The following is a 14,383-nucleotide window of genomic DNA, read 5'->3' as shown; positions in this document are numbered from 1 at the left end:
TTTGGTACATTAAAGAAAAATATTCTGACAATCTTCCCTTGCTTTCATAAGTGACAGAACTAGAGGAAAAAATATAAAGTTTTGGTTTTAGGCAAAAGTAACTTTTCTGTAGTATGAGTAGAATATGAAGTACAACAGAAGCATGATTTTAGATGGTGACACACCACAGTACATTATATCTCATGGAAATGAACAACCAGTTTGCTTTTTCCTAATGGAATAACTTTGTTGTGGTTGGATAATGTAATTTCTGATCCTCTTACCTTTTTAGCATGTTCTTCACAATCACATTTCCTATACACTTGAGTCCTTGCCCTGTGAGTATAACCGGCCATCAAAAATAGAGAAGTAGGCATCACTAATAAATGCCATATCTATGCATGCCTCGCTGCATGCTTTGTTTGGAAGAAGAAAATTTGAGATATTATATCTCTGCTTTTTATATTTCATTACTCCTATTATAACACTTTGAAATAAGTGGAGACTTTGTAAATTTAAATCTTAAATCACATGCTGCTTAATTCTTTCTTTTATATTCCATGATTTCTAGCAACAGAAAATTCTAACCCTAAATCTATCACATGCACACCCATGTACAAGAGTGTCACCCACTGGAGATACTTTTAATTTATCAGTTTCATTTTCCAAAGCCACAGGCTTTCCTTTCCGTACCTCTTTATTGACTTGTTTATCAGCTAGGCACTTTGTCAAAACCTCTGTTGAAGTCTTTGATCTGAGGCAAATGCTTCCACACTATATTCATCTGTTCTGAAAGAAGGCCACTTAATTCAATAAGTAGCATAGATAATAATCCAGCAATGATATAACCATTTGGTAAAGGCATGTACGTTCAGAATTCAGTTAATTTAGTCACCATGAATCCAAGTGCATTCATTATTGATGGAGAGCATGACCAGAATGCTGATCCATGGCTCCTGACCAGAATAACAGAAAAATCACTATAGAATAGACAATACTCACCCTAGTTGATACGTTTGTACTGATTTAGACACCCATCTTGGGTGCAATTCAAAAGATCAAAGGTGGAACACCCCACTCACTATATATAGTGCAGAGAAGTAGGTACCTTCAAAGGAACGGCTCAAAGTATCTAAAGTATATTGCTTGTGGTAACCAGAGACAGATAGTGTGAACAGTCCAGTGGCATGCATAAAAGTGTTGAGAAACCTGAACGGGAAAGACACTCAGGAACACTACTCATTTTGTCCTTGTCCTCCTACCAATGAAGTCACTGTACAGTCCCAGTAAAGGTGGCAGAATGTATCTCAAATAAATGTATATTTTAACCTTATTTTAAAGCAAAACAAACAAACAAAACAAACAAAACCACCAAAAAACAACAAAACAAAACCCCACAATATAAGAAGAAAAGTAACTGTGAGTTTGCCTAACTGAAGCTGTCTTGAGATCCTTTCACTTTTTTTTTTTTTTTTTTTTTTTTTTCTTTTTATGTTGCTGAAGGTATATATTTTATGAGAAAGAATACTTCTGTAATCATGTTTTAGTACTTCTGGGCACCTCACAGATAAATTCATTATAAAAGAATAGGGCTTTTTAAATAAGGAGAATGCTAATTGGTGACAATTTGCATGAAGAATAAATAATAGCTATGGAATCATATTTTAAGCCATTTTTGCAAAGCAGTCTACAGGACTTAGCCTGAAACTAATACTGACTTTGAGCGGAATATTTGCGTCAAGTTTCTTAAACTCCTTTGAAAACGTTAGCCATAATATTAGTTTTATATATGAGTTACACTTGGCACAAAAGATTAAAGCAATTTGAAATGGTTGTTAAATCTAAATGCATTTGCTCAAGGTCACATAATAATAGGTCAATGGAGAAGCCAGGAACAGAGCTGAGAGGCTTTGCACTATATGCAGCACATCTAACTCCCTGTGTGTAGCAAGGAAGACTTTAAAAGACAGAAGGCTGTGGTTTGGCCAGCTCGTTCTGCCTGGTACAACCAGGAATTATGGGCCTGAAGAGGCATAAAGGGTAGAGTTGCTGCTTGATCATTTTGGCTAGGGTGAAGTGCAATAAGCATAGGAATTCCTATGGCAAGCTAAGAGGTTCCGCAGGATCTTACCTGGGCTACAATGACTACAATCAAGTTTTTGGCAACAAAACAGACTGTAAGAAACTGCTCTAGCCACCCTGATAATTGATTTTAACCACTGAAAAGAGCTTCCAATGGCAACAGGCAGTGGAAGAAATGAATGCCTGAGGAAAGGGAGCTTCCAAGACAGAGAAGATATATTCAAAGAGAGGCAAAGTAGATTCTGAGAGCATGATAGGTCTCAGGAAAGTAAGAAGGAACAGGTGAGAAGCTATGAGTTATTTTAAACATGGACACTGATCCAAATCCCAGAGGAAAGCCATGGTCTTGGTTCTTCTGAGTGTCAAGAGGAGCACTGGGAAGATAGGCTGTGAAATTCTGCTCTTAGGGAGGGAGAGGCTGGTATGGATGTGTTCAGGTGGTTTGGAGGCATGCAAACTCCAGACAGGATTCAGCAGTAATCAAGAGAAAATGATGTAGATCCACTGCAAGACCCCATAAAGTGTGAAAACAAAAAGGTGAAAATAAGTCTTGTCACTGTTGTGGTAACATGATGCTTTGATTCTTTTAAAGAATAGTCACAATTTCTGTTTGTGACTGAATCAAGATTTGTCCACAGCTTTATGAACAATTTTAGTTTTACTCACCCTGAACTTTTGTGCATCTCATGCATTTACATAGTAAACTCTTTATTGTAAACTACATCTTGCTGTCTGATTAGTATAATGATGTTCTGATCTTTATCAAGATGCATAGGAAATGCTGAAATAATAACAATAAACACATTGATGAACAGGAAAGGCATTTCAAAATGCATAGTCACAGCTGCACTTTGTTTGAATTCAACGTGCCTTTTCACACTGGTATTATCTCAGATTCTACCTTGAGTGCAATCTCATTGCAGCCGACATTTATTTAAGTTTTTAAAATCCATCTGTCAGATGTCTGACAGCATAATAAGATGAGTGACAACTACTGGGATAAATGTCCTGGCTAGTCTCCAGAGCATGATGACTGTCTGCTCTACAGGGTAGACAATTTCAAACAATTTAACAATTTGCAGTTCTCTCAGTGATCTTTTTTTTTTTTTTTTTTTTCCCCCTCAGAATTCATTTTCCTGATAGAACTATTAATTTAATCCAGATTTATAGGTAGTAATATCTACCATTTACCCTTTTGCCATAACCTTTTGGACCCTTTGGTCAAGGCCTCTGCTTCTCTTATTCCTGAAACAAACATCTGCACCAAAGAATTTTGATGCAATAAATAAATAAATAAATAGGCAGTAAAAACAGTCTCAAAATGTACAGAATTCTGGAGATTCAGTTGGTACAGTCAGCAAGAGAAGAGCAGATGCATCTGTATTTGTTCCTCTTACTGATCATTACATTTTTTAGATTATTGTTAGAAGAAGAATACCAAAGAGCAAAAGAAATTCATGCTCAACCACTTTGGCTCCTCGCAAACTTTTTTTTGTTGGTTTGTATCTTCCCAAACATGAGCACCATCTTATTTGTTAGTCCCATAGCCACCTCTACCAAGGACATTCAGTTTATCCAAGAGAGGGTACCTAATATTCTTGCCACCTGGAAAAGCACCAGCTAACTGGTAAAAGCAGAGTAAGTCAGACAACTTCATGTGAGGCTTCTGTTATAACTCCAGTCAGCTTTCCCACACAGAGTCAGTCTACACAGATCATCAGACCGTTCATAAACTGTTGGGGTTACAAGCAGGTCACCTCTTCTTGGCATCATTTAGACATTAAGTACAAATCCCTTAAAATTCCTTGACGCAGAAACTGGCAACCAGGAATGGAAATCTTTTTGCTTACCCCCTGCATCCAGTACCTATCTATTATTATCTCCAGTCTTAGTTACAAAATTAGTTATGAAACAAGTAAAAAAAAAAAAGTCTTATGAGTTCTTGTCTCATGACTTATTGACATTGTGTCTAGAAAGGTGCAAGCTCAGACTAAGGTTTATTTGGTCTTTTTCCTATGAAGTTCATTGTTCGATAAGACATAAGTTCCCACTTAAATTTTCCCTCAGCTACAACACTCATAAGACATACTTGTAGGATTGCTCTTCCTTTTAAATGATTATTTGTAGGTCTTGTAAGAATTTAAATGTCTGTGTCTCTCTACCAGCTTTGGTTGAACATGGGTTTTAGTTTAATCATTATTCTCATTTCTATAGGAAATCAGAAGTAACTTGTGTTTCTTCTTCACGTTTCTTTTGACCAAAGATTCCTTTCCTCAAATGTAGTATCTGTCTTGCCTACAGGAATACCACTGAACAGGAGCAGGTGAGGTAGAAAAGGACTCTCCCCCTTTGATACAACATCTTCTGGTGAAAATCGCCAGGGCTGAAGTTTTTAAACAACACAGGCTGTTGTTTCAACAATCACAGGACACCTCAGATTGGACAGTACAAATCAACTGGTGGCTTGTAACACTGTACTGGATACAGCACTACCTCCTTTTTTTTTTTTTTTTTTTTTTTTTTTTTTAGTTTACAGGTCATCCTGAAACCTGATGGTAGCTCTGAGGTTGTTATATTGCAGACTTCTCCTAAATCATCTTGGTTTACTATTTTTCAGCTGTGTCACACCACATGTCCTTTGCACTGTCTGTTTCTACATATAACTTTTACATTGGTGTAGATCTGAAAACAACTAAAAATAAAGTTGTGCTGTGTATTCTTATTTATTTGACAAGATGAATAGCCCTTTTTGCTTTCCCATCTCTTCTTTGCCTATAGAAGTTTAGAGCCATTTCTCTGACAAAACAACACATTGCTCAGCTTCTGCTGTCCAGTGCAGCAGCCCTTTTAATAGGAGGCACATCTGTGGCAGCTGGAGCAAGCAGTATCTGACTTGAAATGAGTTTTGCAGCTGGCCACGATTCAAAGGGGGCTTTTACCGGGCAGTTGTTTTCATATTGTTAAGAAATACGACAGCCACTTGGAGGTGGTAGTGAGCAAAGGTTTTAATGAAACTAGTTTACCATCAAACCAAACTATGATAAAAATAAAAAAAGTGAGAGCTGCTGGAAGCCTATGAAGTGTGCTATAAAAGCACGTGCCATAAAACCGAGATGGTATAAATTTTCAGACTAATTTGATTGCTAGTGCAGATGTATAGCTGTTAATGCTCTATGGGTGATACATTAGTGGCAATTGAAACAAGCCTGGCTTATTCCATGTTCAGTAAACAGATTATGAGGTTGGCTGTAAATCGTCTGTTTAGCAGAATAGACTGAACATATGAAAAATTATTCATTATGAACATTTACAACCCACACGTCATTTATATGATTTGACCACTCAACATAAAAAGTTTATTGTTTTTGGCAAAATAAACTGCAAACATCCTTAATTGGGATGCAAATTTAATGCACAGTTTAGCACTGTTGACAGCTAAAAGGCTCATACGGACATTTCCATACATTTTTCCATTTACATTACAGATGGTGAACAGCAGATACATAATCAAAAGCCAACATTACTTCAAGTGTAGTATTCTTATTTCATAATTTTTATATGCTTGTCAATATTGCAAGACTGACTTTTGAGATTTTGTTTTCAGGTGAAATATACAAAGTGAACAAATTAAGTTTTGTAGTGAAATCAAATATGTGAGAAAACATGAAAAGCTATAACTGTCTAATATTTTTCAGACTAATCGCAAAACAGCTTCTATCAAATTAGTTGTACAGGTTTGATAACTCTTGGTCTCTAGCACTTGCCTCCTGACACAGGAGATTTAAGTTATAGATCACAACATATTGATGGATGCTGATATTTTCCAATCACTGAGGTGAAATTCAGTGCACACAAACACCTGTGACACACTGTTGGCTAGCACAAGCCAGTTGAGGCCTGAATTACACCCCTGTTAAAATCAAGGTAAGACTTGCATCAATTTCAATGGGAGTTTGGTCAGAATTCCTGGCTATGTCTGTATGTACAGAGAATTGTTTATGTCACTGATACCAGTTGGCCTAGAATATCCTATTAACTTTATTAATGCCACTAGGTGCTATTACCAGCCAAATCAGAGTGCCTGCATGAAACCTGCCTATTAGGAATGGTTCCTTGTCTGCACTAGCTCCTAAGCCATACCCAGAAGCAGTGCTAGCTGGCCTGAGACAGGGCTGTGCCAGGCAACTCTGAGCAGCACAGATGACTGAGTTTCAGTGAGGCTGCTCGATTTACTAGCTGAGATGTAGCCACTATGCAAGCCACTGTGCACAGCATTTTGCACTGCTCAAGCACAATGCAAACCTCTCAACCTACCTGCAGTTAATGCAATCTAATCCTACATTGATTACGTTGCATTTTGCTTTTGACAATATGAACAGGACAGCTGGGCCATCAGCTGACACCACTCAAGTAATTTCTCTTTCATTGTCTATAGAAATTTATGCTCTAGGTATTAACAACTTTCTGTATAATACAAAACCTGTACAAAGTGCTAATTTCTCTTAGATTATAATGCTCTGAGTCTTTCTAATCATATAATAATTGATGCCCCCTTCCCTCTCTTTTAATCTGAAAGACTAGTAAAGAATACTTATACCAAATACTATTACTATTCTTCAATTACTATGCAGAGAAACTTAAGAATTTCTATGGAAATTGTATATAAGCCTCTGTCTTTATCTGCACATAGTTCTGAGTGTTCTCCATAGCAAATACAATTTTTCATCTTTTCATCAGCATAAATGTGTTTACTCCTATCTTAGTATCAAGCTATACTTGTGCCTTGAGATTTTAGAATGTGTGATTAAAGTATATTGTGAAGTATGCTTGAATACACTAAGAGAAACTTGTAGAAACTTGTGGGTTAGCTGCTCTTGAACAATTCAATTTACTATAATGATCTGCAAATAAGAAGTGGAGCTTTTCTCCATTTATACAATGTTGCCAACAAAAATACCAGGCTACTCAGAAGCAGAGAAAAAAAAAGGTGTTGCTTCATCTGGGAATAGAAATGGATCCCTTTTGATGTAAATTGCAGCTTCTTATATGAATATCACTACATATTACACCTGTGGCTGTTTAACTGTCATCATCTAAAAATCACATTAGTGAAAACACAATTCAGTAACGTACTGGAGTCATTCATAAACCATTAAATGTTGCTCATACAGCCATTTAGAAAGTTTCCAGTATTATCATATTTTCATTAATAAAATTTCTCTTTGTTATAAAGGGATATGCTTCCTTCATTATATAAAGGAATATAAGACTACTGAATAAAATTGCTCCAAGGGCAATTACAACTATATTATTTTTTTTTTCAACTTAATCATAGGGCATACTACATAAAGTCCCTGTGCATGACCCTGTCAGTCCTGTTTTGGTCTGGTTCCCTCCCATGTGGGTAAATCTGACCTGTCATCCTTCAACACCAGGTTGAACTGCCATGAGTAAATAGGCCCGGTACATGGCCAGGATATCTGTGTACTGCAGCTCTGCCTTCTAATCAAGCTTGGCTACTTACTTGGTGAATACTTCTAGATGTTCTAGAAGTTGCTTTTTCTTTTCTAAGCCAGTTTACCACAAAAAACAAACAAACAAATCAAACACCACTGACAAAACAACAACAACAACAAACATACATACTTAACATAAGCATAATACACCTGCATTCAGATTTCTGTCTTTTTACACTGCTACTGTGGTAGAAAGGGATGTTCATAAAATTGGGAATTCAAACATGACTGTTTTATCTGTACTCAGCTTTGCTTAAAAAGTCACAAGTACAAATCCTTGCTTTGATTCATAAATCTAATCATGAAAATGCTATAGATTTCTGCAAAACAGAGAGCTAGGTCAGTCACTAGTTAGTCACTGCACAGCTTTGCACAAAATACAGTGTTAAATAAATTGCCAAACCTCTTATCTGTTTATCTTTTGCATTGTATGAAAAACTTACTTTATTGACTGGAAGAGCGTTCTTCATGTTGAAGTAGAATCCAAAGTAAACCATGTTAAAAACTCCATGACGGCCCAGTGTTGCAGTAAGACCTTTGTTGAGTCCTTGGAGGCCCAAACCATTGGTTTTAATGATCTGCCGAGCTTGAACAAAGCTAGATGGTTGCTACACAAGTTAAGTAAAGGAAGGAAGAGATCATTAGAAAAATAAAACAATAACCACAGCCTCATTTCAATGCTGTTGACAAACAGCATTGCCAACTCTTGTCATTTTATCTTAAGTCTCACCATAATTATTTTAATTAAAAAAAAAATTATCACTTTTCTGATTGCAGAAAAAAAGGTGACAACATCCTTAAAGCAAAAATAAAGCTCTTAAAACAATAATTTAAAAAATCAATCAAATTTTACAGAGAAAATTGTGTCTTTGAATGTGTGAATTTGGCAGTAGTTTTTTTATCACTGAGCTATGCTGGTAAGACTGTGACAGATGAAACCCTTGCACAACTAGAGCATACAGCAATTATTCTGGACAATTAGAAGATTAAAAGAGCTTCTAGAGTAAAACCAATGGCACAAGAACATGCATTTTGGGGGAGTGATGAAAGGACAGAACTGGAACAGGAAATTTGAGAGCCATTATGGCGAGAGAAGCAAGTCATTGGGAGACACAAATTGGAGCAGCAACACACATAAATATGTGTGTTGAATAGCAGTTCCACATTCAATGTTAGGAATAGGGGTGAAAGGTGACAAAACGCATATATATTATCTGGAAATCCTTCTGTATCCTCAGGTTCTTCATGCTGTTAAAAATGCAAACCTCTGCTATAAAACACCAACTTTTAAAGAAGTTACTGGATACACAGAGCTTTTAAAAACTGGATTACATGTTAAAAGTTTTTCTGTTATAGAGGTAGGCATCTAACTTTAATATTGGAGTACTGAAAATCTAGAAAAGAAGGTGTAGATTTTTTTTTCCAAAACCACACAACTGAACCCCTTGTTTTGCACTCCTAGTGCATGTATTTGACTTAAAATCATAGTTAGATTTTGAAAACCAGAATACCCATATACATTCCAAGGTACAGATTTAGGAAATTGACTTTAGAAATCCTGTTTTGAAAATAACATCCAAAAGGCATACAAATTCTCTTAGTCAGCCTACTGCTACTTAATGAAAGCCAGAAAGGAAGAAACTTCCCCAGGATCCACTTATGTAATGATCAAGTCCTCTGACAGGATCTGCCTGACTACATACACATTTGATCTGTATCACAGTATAATGTGACACTCAGAATCAGGTGCTCCCCTTCTGAAAGGTCTCCTCTATTGTTTTAGCAGAATTACAGAAAAGTTATTTTCAAAAAGGTGTTGACTTGAGTTTGATTTTCTCCAATGCATAAAGCTAGCTCTGGGTAACCAAATATTTAATTAGAAAGGCAAAACATGACTTCCACTAGGATTCTCAAACATGAAAATATAGAAGTATTTTGACTACAACGCTCTGAACACTGCTAATTTCAATATACTTATTTGTTTAATGTCTTTCCATTTCAAAATATCACTGTAGTAGATCAACACCATCAGCCAAATGATCCCTATTATGTCCGACACAGCATATGATTGCTTATTTAGGTGACTGACAAATGTAGTCTTTAATACTATGTTTCACTGTTTTTTTTTTTTTTTTTTTTTTTTTTTCCATACTTTAATATTATCCTCTTAATGCTCTGCACACATTTTACTACAGTTTACTTTTCTAACTACTCCCCAGTATACAAATCAGAATCTATTAAAAATGTACATACCCAAATGGAACATGGTCCAGATACTAGCAATAACATCCTTTCTCATGAAAAAAAAAAAGGGGGGGGGGGGGTGTGAATTAGGTCTTTAAAAAATAACTAGTGGTCCTGAATAAAGTGATTTAAGCTGAAGACAGCAACTTTCAATAGTAAGTTGGTCTCAAATACAGATTTACTCATGACTCACAAGGGAAGCCTGCCAGTTGCTGTACACCAGAGATGGGTTTCATCAGTCCAAATGTAGATGCCTGAAATGTCTACATCTAGAATCACAGAATCATAGAATAGCTTGGGATGGAATGGACCTTAAACATCATCTAGTTCCAATTATCCTTCCATTATCCTTCCATATCCATCTAGTTCCATATCCTTCCAAGGATGCCACTCACTAGATCAGGTTGCTCTACACCTGAGCTACTCGAAAAAACTCCATTTTTAGCAATAGAGAGGGCTCTCCTAGAGAACAATTTACCAGACATCTAAAATATCAGCTGATCTTGCCAGAGAAGGTCTATATTTCTGTACTGATGATGGAAGGACCTTATGATGACTAACTAGGAGGAATTCACTGTATAAACATCCAGAGTTTGACTCACTTCAGACACTTGTTGACTTATACTTAACAGACACCTAGACAGCACAATCTGGAGTCAAAGCCTTCTCATCCTAGAGCAGAAACACGTATTTGTTTAATTAATCACAAATTGAAAGTGAGAAGACTTCAAACACATCACCAGTATCTATAGCCTTTCCATGGCTACAAGGAAAGGAAAACAAACAAACAAACAAACAAACAAACAAAAGTGGTGGGACTTCTAGCAATTTACTTAAACAAAAAGTGTTGTGTTATTTTTATGTGTATCAATTTGAATTACAGAAGTGCCAATATGATTTACTGTGGCCTTCCTCTTTAAACCTATCAGCCCTAGAAAGATGATCTGGTACCACAGAATAATTCAACTGTCATTGTAGTGTGTGAATATTTACTTTGGGGGTGTGCAGGAGTCTGGGTGTGGGTTTATGTGTTCATGCTCTTCCTTGTTCCTTTAAACAAGATATATTTATTATTTCAATACAATAGCCAAAGAAATATGTGACCTGCATTAGGTTTCATCATATAATATGAAAGCTGAACAATGGGATAGGTGCATACTTAAACCTTTTATAAAAACAGCGTATGGTAATGAAATGAGTGTACCATTACTCTACACTCTGTAATAACATGCAAGTGCTTCTACCAGTAAGCTTGAGTTTACATGGTTTAGTATGGAACGTCCTTAAATGTATTCTTAACGAGAACTTGAGATTGTGGTACTGAAGCTACTAGAGTTTTCCTGATTTACTGCAAATTCTAAAATTATAATCCCTTTAAAAAGATATTTTAAAAATTGATATCTCTGTGATTTAATCACAATTCTAATTTAAGAAATTCAGTACCTTGGATTTTTTACACTAGGGCAAATAGACACTTTCAACCATATTTTAAGTGTAAACTAGGTTCCTAGTGCAGTCCCAATAGCATTCTTTAAAAATTTTATTTGTATGACACTATATTGTGATTTGGATTATATGAAAATTTGCACTTAAATTAAATTCAAGGAATTTTCACTTAAACAACACAACTCAGTTTTTGAACAGCTATACTGTGATTACCATAGTATTTTGAAGGTCACCAGGAAAGGACTGATGCAATTAAAGAAATTCATTGCATAAAAACTACTAATTAAAACATCATGGTCTTTATAACAAGTTTGAAATAGAGAAAAAAAGATGTGTGAAGAGAAAGGATATATCAATCTCTTGCAACTTTACAGGAACTAGTTATCTCAAAATATAATACCACTTATTTGTATTCAAGACCAGAGTTTTTTAATGATATTGTTTCTTCACAACCGTGACACAGAAAGATCAAAAATATCTACCTGCTTTACTGAGGAGCAAACAGGATGAAAGAGTAGTAGCCCATAATTTTCATACCACCTTACTGAGAAAGAAATCATCTCATGCACTGCTTTCTCCTGCTTTGTCTCTCTCCTTGCAAGATCCCAACCATTTTACTCTTGTACAGTATTAGTTCTTTGTTTCAGTAGTGTTGCTGCTGATGATTAAAAAATGTCTAGGCTGGAGACTTAAAGCAACCTGACATGTCTTTTGCATGCATTGAAAATCTAACAGAAGTTTACCAAATGTTTTAAAATTTATTCTCAAAGAGAATGCTTCTCTGAAGGAGTTACAGTTGGTGCCAACTGCTCCATGACATTTGGAAATTAGCAGCAATATTTTGCCAAAGCGTCCCTCAAGACTGTGGCCCAAACAGCTTATGTAAATGGCAAGTTGATATATCCTATGCATCCCCCAAAATGGTTCAGTTTGTGAGATGAGTGATACAAGGCATGCAAGTATTAGCTCTGACAAAGCTTAAAAGAAGAATATGGAAAATTCGTGCCTCACCAGGGGTCCATCCAACATTTTCAGGCTTATGTGACTTGGCACTTTTACCATAATAGGTAGAGCCGATTTCTCAGAAGATTTTGAAAGAGATGATTTGTCATTTGTTAGTCTTATTCACTGAGAAAAAAAAGGAAGGAACTGTGTGACTGCCTGCCTCCTTCACTTTTGTCTGGAACATTTTCTGCATTAAAAGTAATTGAAACTGGTGCATTCTTGTGAACACTTGAATCATTCTTTACCAGTTTAATCTTTTTCCCATTGCTCAGTAACCAAAACCATTGACAAAGTCAGTTTTACACACTGACTTTGAACAAAACAACATTTCAATAATAAAACTCTGAGGAGAAATGGGGCTTTCAATTATCACCATGCTTTATTATATTTCCCATTTTGTGCCTAGAAATGTAAAGATTTATAACGCAAATAAATTCCAGCTACCAGCTACATTTTTAATATAAAAGACATGCCTAGGGCATAGGTCCTTGGTGTCTTATGGCAATCTTCTGTGCTCACTTGAAGTCTGGAGCCTGCCAGAGTAAATGTGTACAAGGGTCTCAGAATTGTACTTGTGGATGACAATTCCTCACAGTGCTACCCTGCTGGCTACTCTGGAGTGGAGGAATTGTACTGTAGGCACAGGATATCTACAGTGGAAATGCTGACTCAACTGACAATACCCTATGCATCTTGATGCATATCTGACAGCATCATCTACTGAGTCTCCTCCCTTTTTCCATTTATGTTAACCTTGTGGGAAAATCTTTTGCATCAACCCACTATAGTATAGATATTTCAGTCTAAATATGAACTTTGAAGTACATTACACTTCATAAAGCAAAAAGAAAAGAGGAACAATTCTCATACCTCTGTGAAGGCATTCTGATTGGTCTGTAAGGTAACCTTTACTACTTCAAAGGGGTTAACCACAACTGCCTCTGTTAATCCAGATCCCAAGCCAGCAACTGCAAATGCCTAGGGAAGTTAAATCAATCAATATGTAAAAATCAAGTAGTAAAATTTCCCATATATCAGATTATGAAACTGAATGATACAATGAGAGATTTCAGTAATGTGGCAGTACTACTACTAAACAACACTAGCCCTTGATTAGATGCTGACAGTTCATGAAGACAATATGACAATAGCCATAAACCACATTCCAAAAAAATACAAAATAAAATGTCATAGCACTGTCAATGAACTCTCTTTTGAGCTAAAAGAAAAACTGTGGTATTGATTTATAATGAAAACATGGAACAGCATTGCCCTCATGTTAACTTTGGGTGGAGTCTGAGTAAAAGCATAAATGCAGTTACACAGTACCAGAAAAAAATAAAACTGCACAGAGCTCTAAGCACATAACATTAACACATTAACTTTAAATAAATAAATAAATAAATAAGGAAATGTAAGAAATTCAAATAATGCAGTACTTAAGCAAATTGCATAAGGAGAAGAAAATTCCTCTTAAGTAAATATCCAACCTGAAAAGGTTTATATGGGAATAAGTGGCACATATGGAAATGTCGGCATTCTCTACAAGGATGAATTAACTCCATGTACTTAAAAACTGATGGCACATTAAAGCCATAGAAATGTTGATATTCAGTACTCTGCTTTCCATCAGGAAACAGCATTTATAAATACATGAATTTGTTTGTAAGAGAAAAGAAGTTTAGATATTCAGGTCAATTAAGAAAATTCAGAGGTTAATTTTTGTGATCACTTTACACATTTATTGCCTCAGTTTATTGTCTCTGAACTTTCAGAGGGGCTGTGAAGAGACCCAGGACCACATGGTAAGGAAAGAACAATACTAAGACAAACAACTTAGTCAATGCAGAGAGTTTTGACCTGGGAATATTGAGAGCTCAGGTACAGAGTGGTAAATTAGAAGGGTAGCAGCAAGTTCCATCCATAGTACATTTGCCTCCAGCTGTAGTACCATGTTACCAGCAGATCTATATTTCCAGTGCAGGATGGGAACAAAACTATCCCTTTTACCATCAACCAGCAGGAAGCCATCAGGGAGCTGGTGCTAATATATGCGTCTCTCTTTCAACAGCAGAAGTTGTCCTGATGAGAGCTCTGTGGAGTCACCTAGA

The 14,383-nt window shown here is 36.1% G+C and overlaps 1 protein-coding gene across 1 annotated transcript in view; it reads right to left on the bottom strand.

Annotated features, from left to right (window-relative positions):
- SLC25A21 (solute carrier family 25 member 21) overlaps positions 1-14,383 on the bottom strand; it is a 257,460-nt gene that overhangs the window by 8,095 nt on the left and 234,982 nt on the right. The window contains exons 6-7 of the mRNA XM_035326974.1: positions 13,143-13,250; positions 8,021-8,185 (exon numbers count right to left, since the gene is read on the bottom strand). Coding sequence (XP_035182865.1) covers positions 8,021-8,185; positions 13,143-13,250 — 273 coding nt within the window. The remainder of the gene's footprint in view (positions 1-8,020; positions 8,186-13,142; positions 13,251-14,383) is intronic.

The sequence above is a fragment of the Oxyura jamaicensis genome, chromosome 5 (genome assembly GCF_011077185.1).
Source record: "Oxyura jamaicensis isolate SHBP4307 breed ruddy duck chromosome 5, BPBGC_Ojam_1.0, whole genome shotgun sequence".
NCBI lineage: Eukaryota > Metazoa > Chordata > Aves > Anseriformes > Anatidae > Oxyura > Oxyura jamaicensis.
The sequence above is the reverse complement of the archived record's forward strand: the minus strand, read 5'-3'. Positions and strand labels throughout refer to the sequence as shown.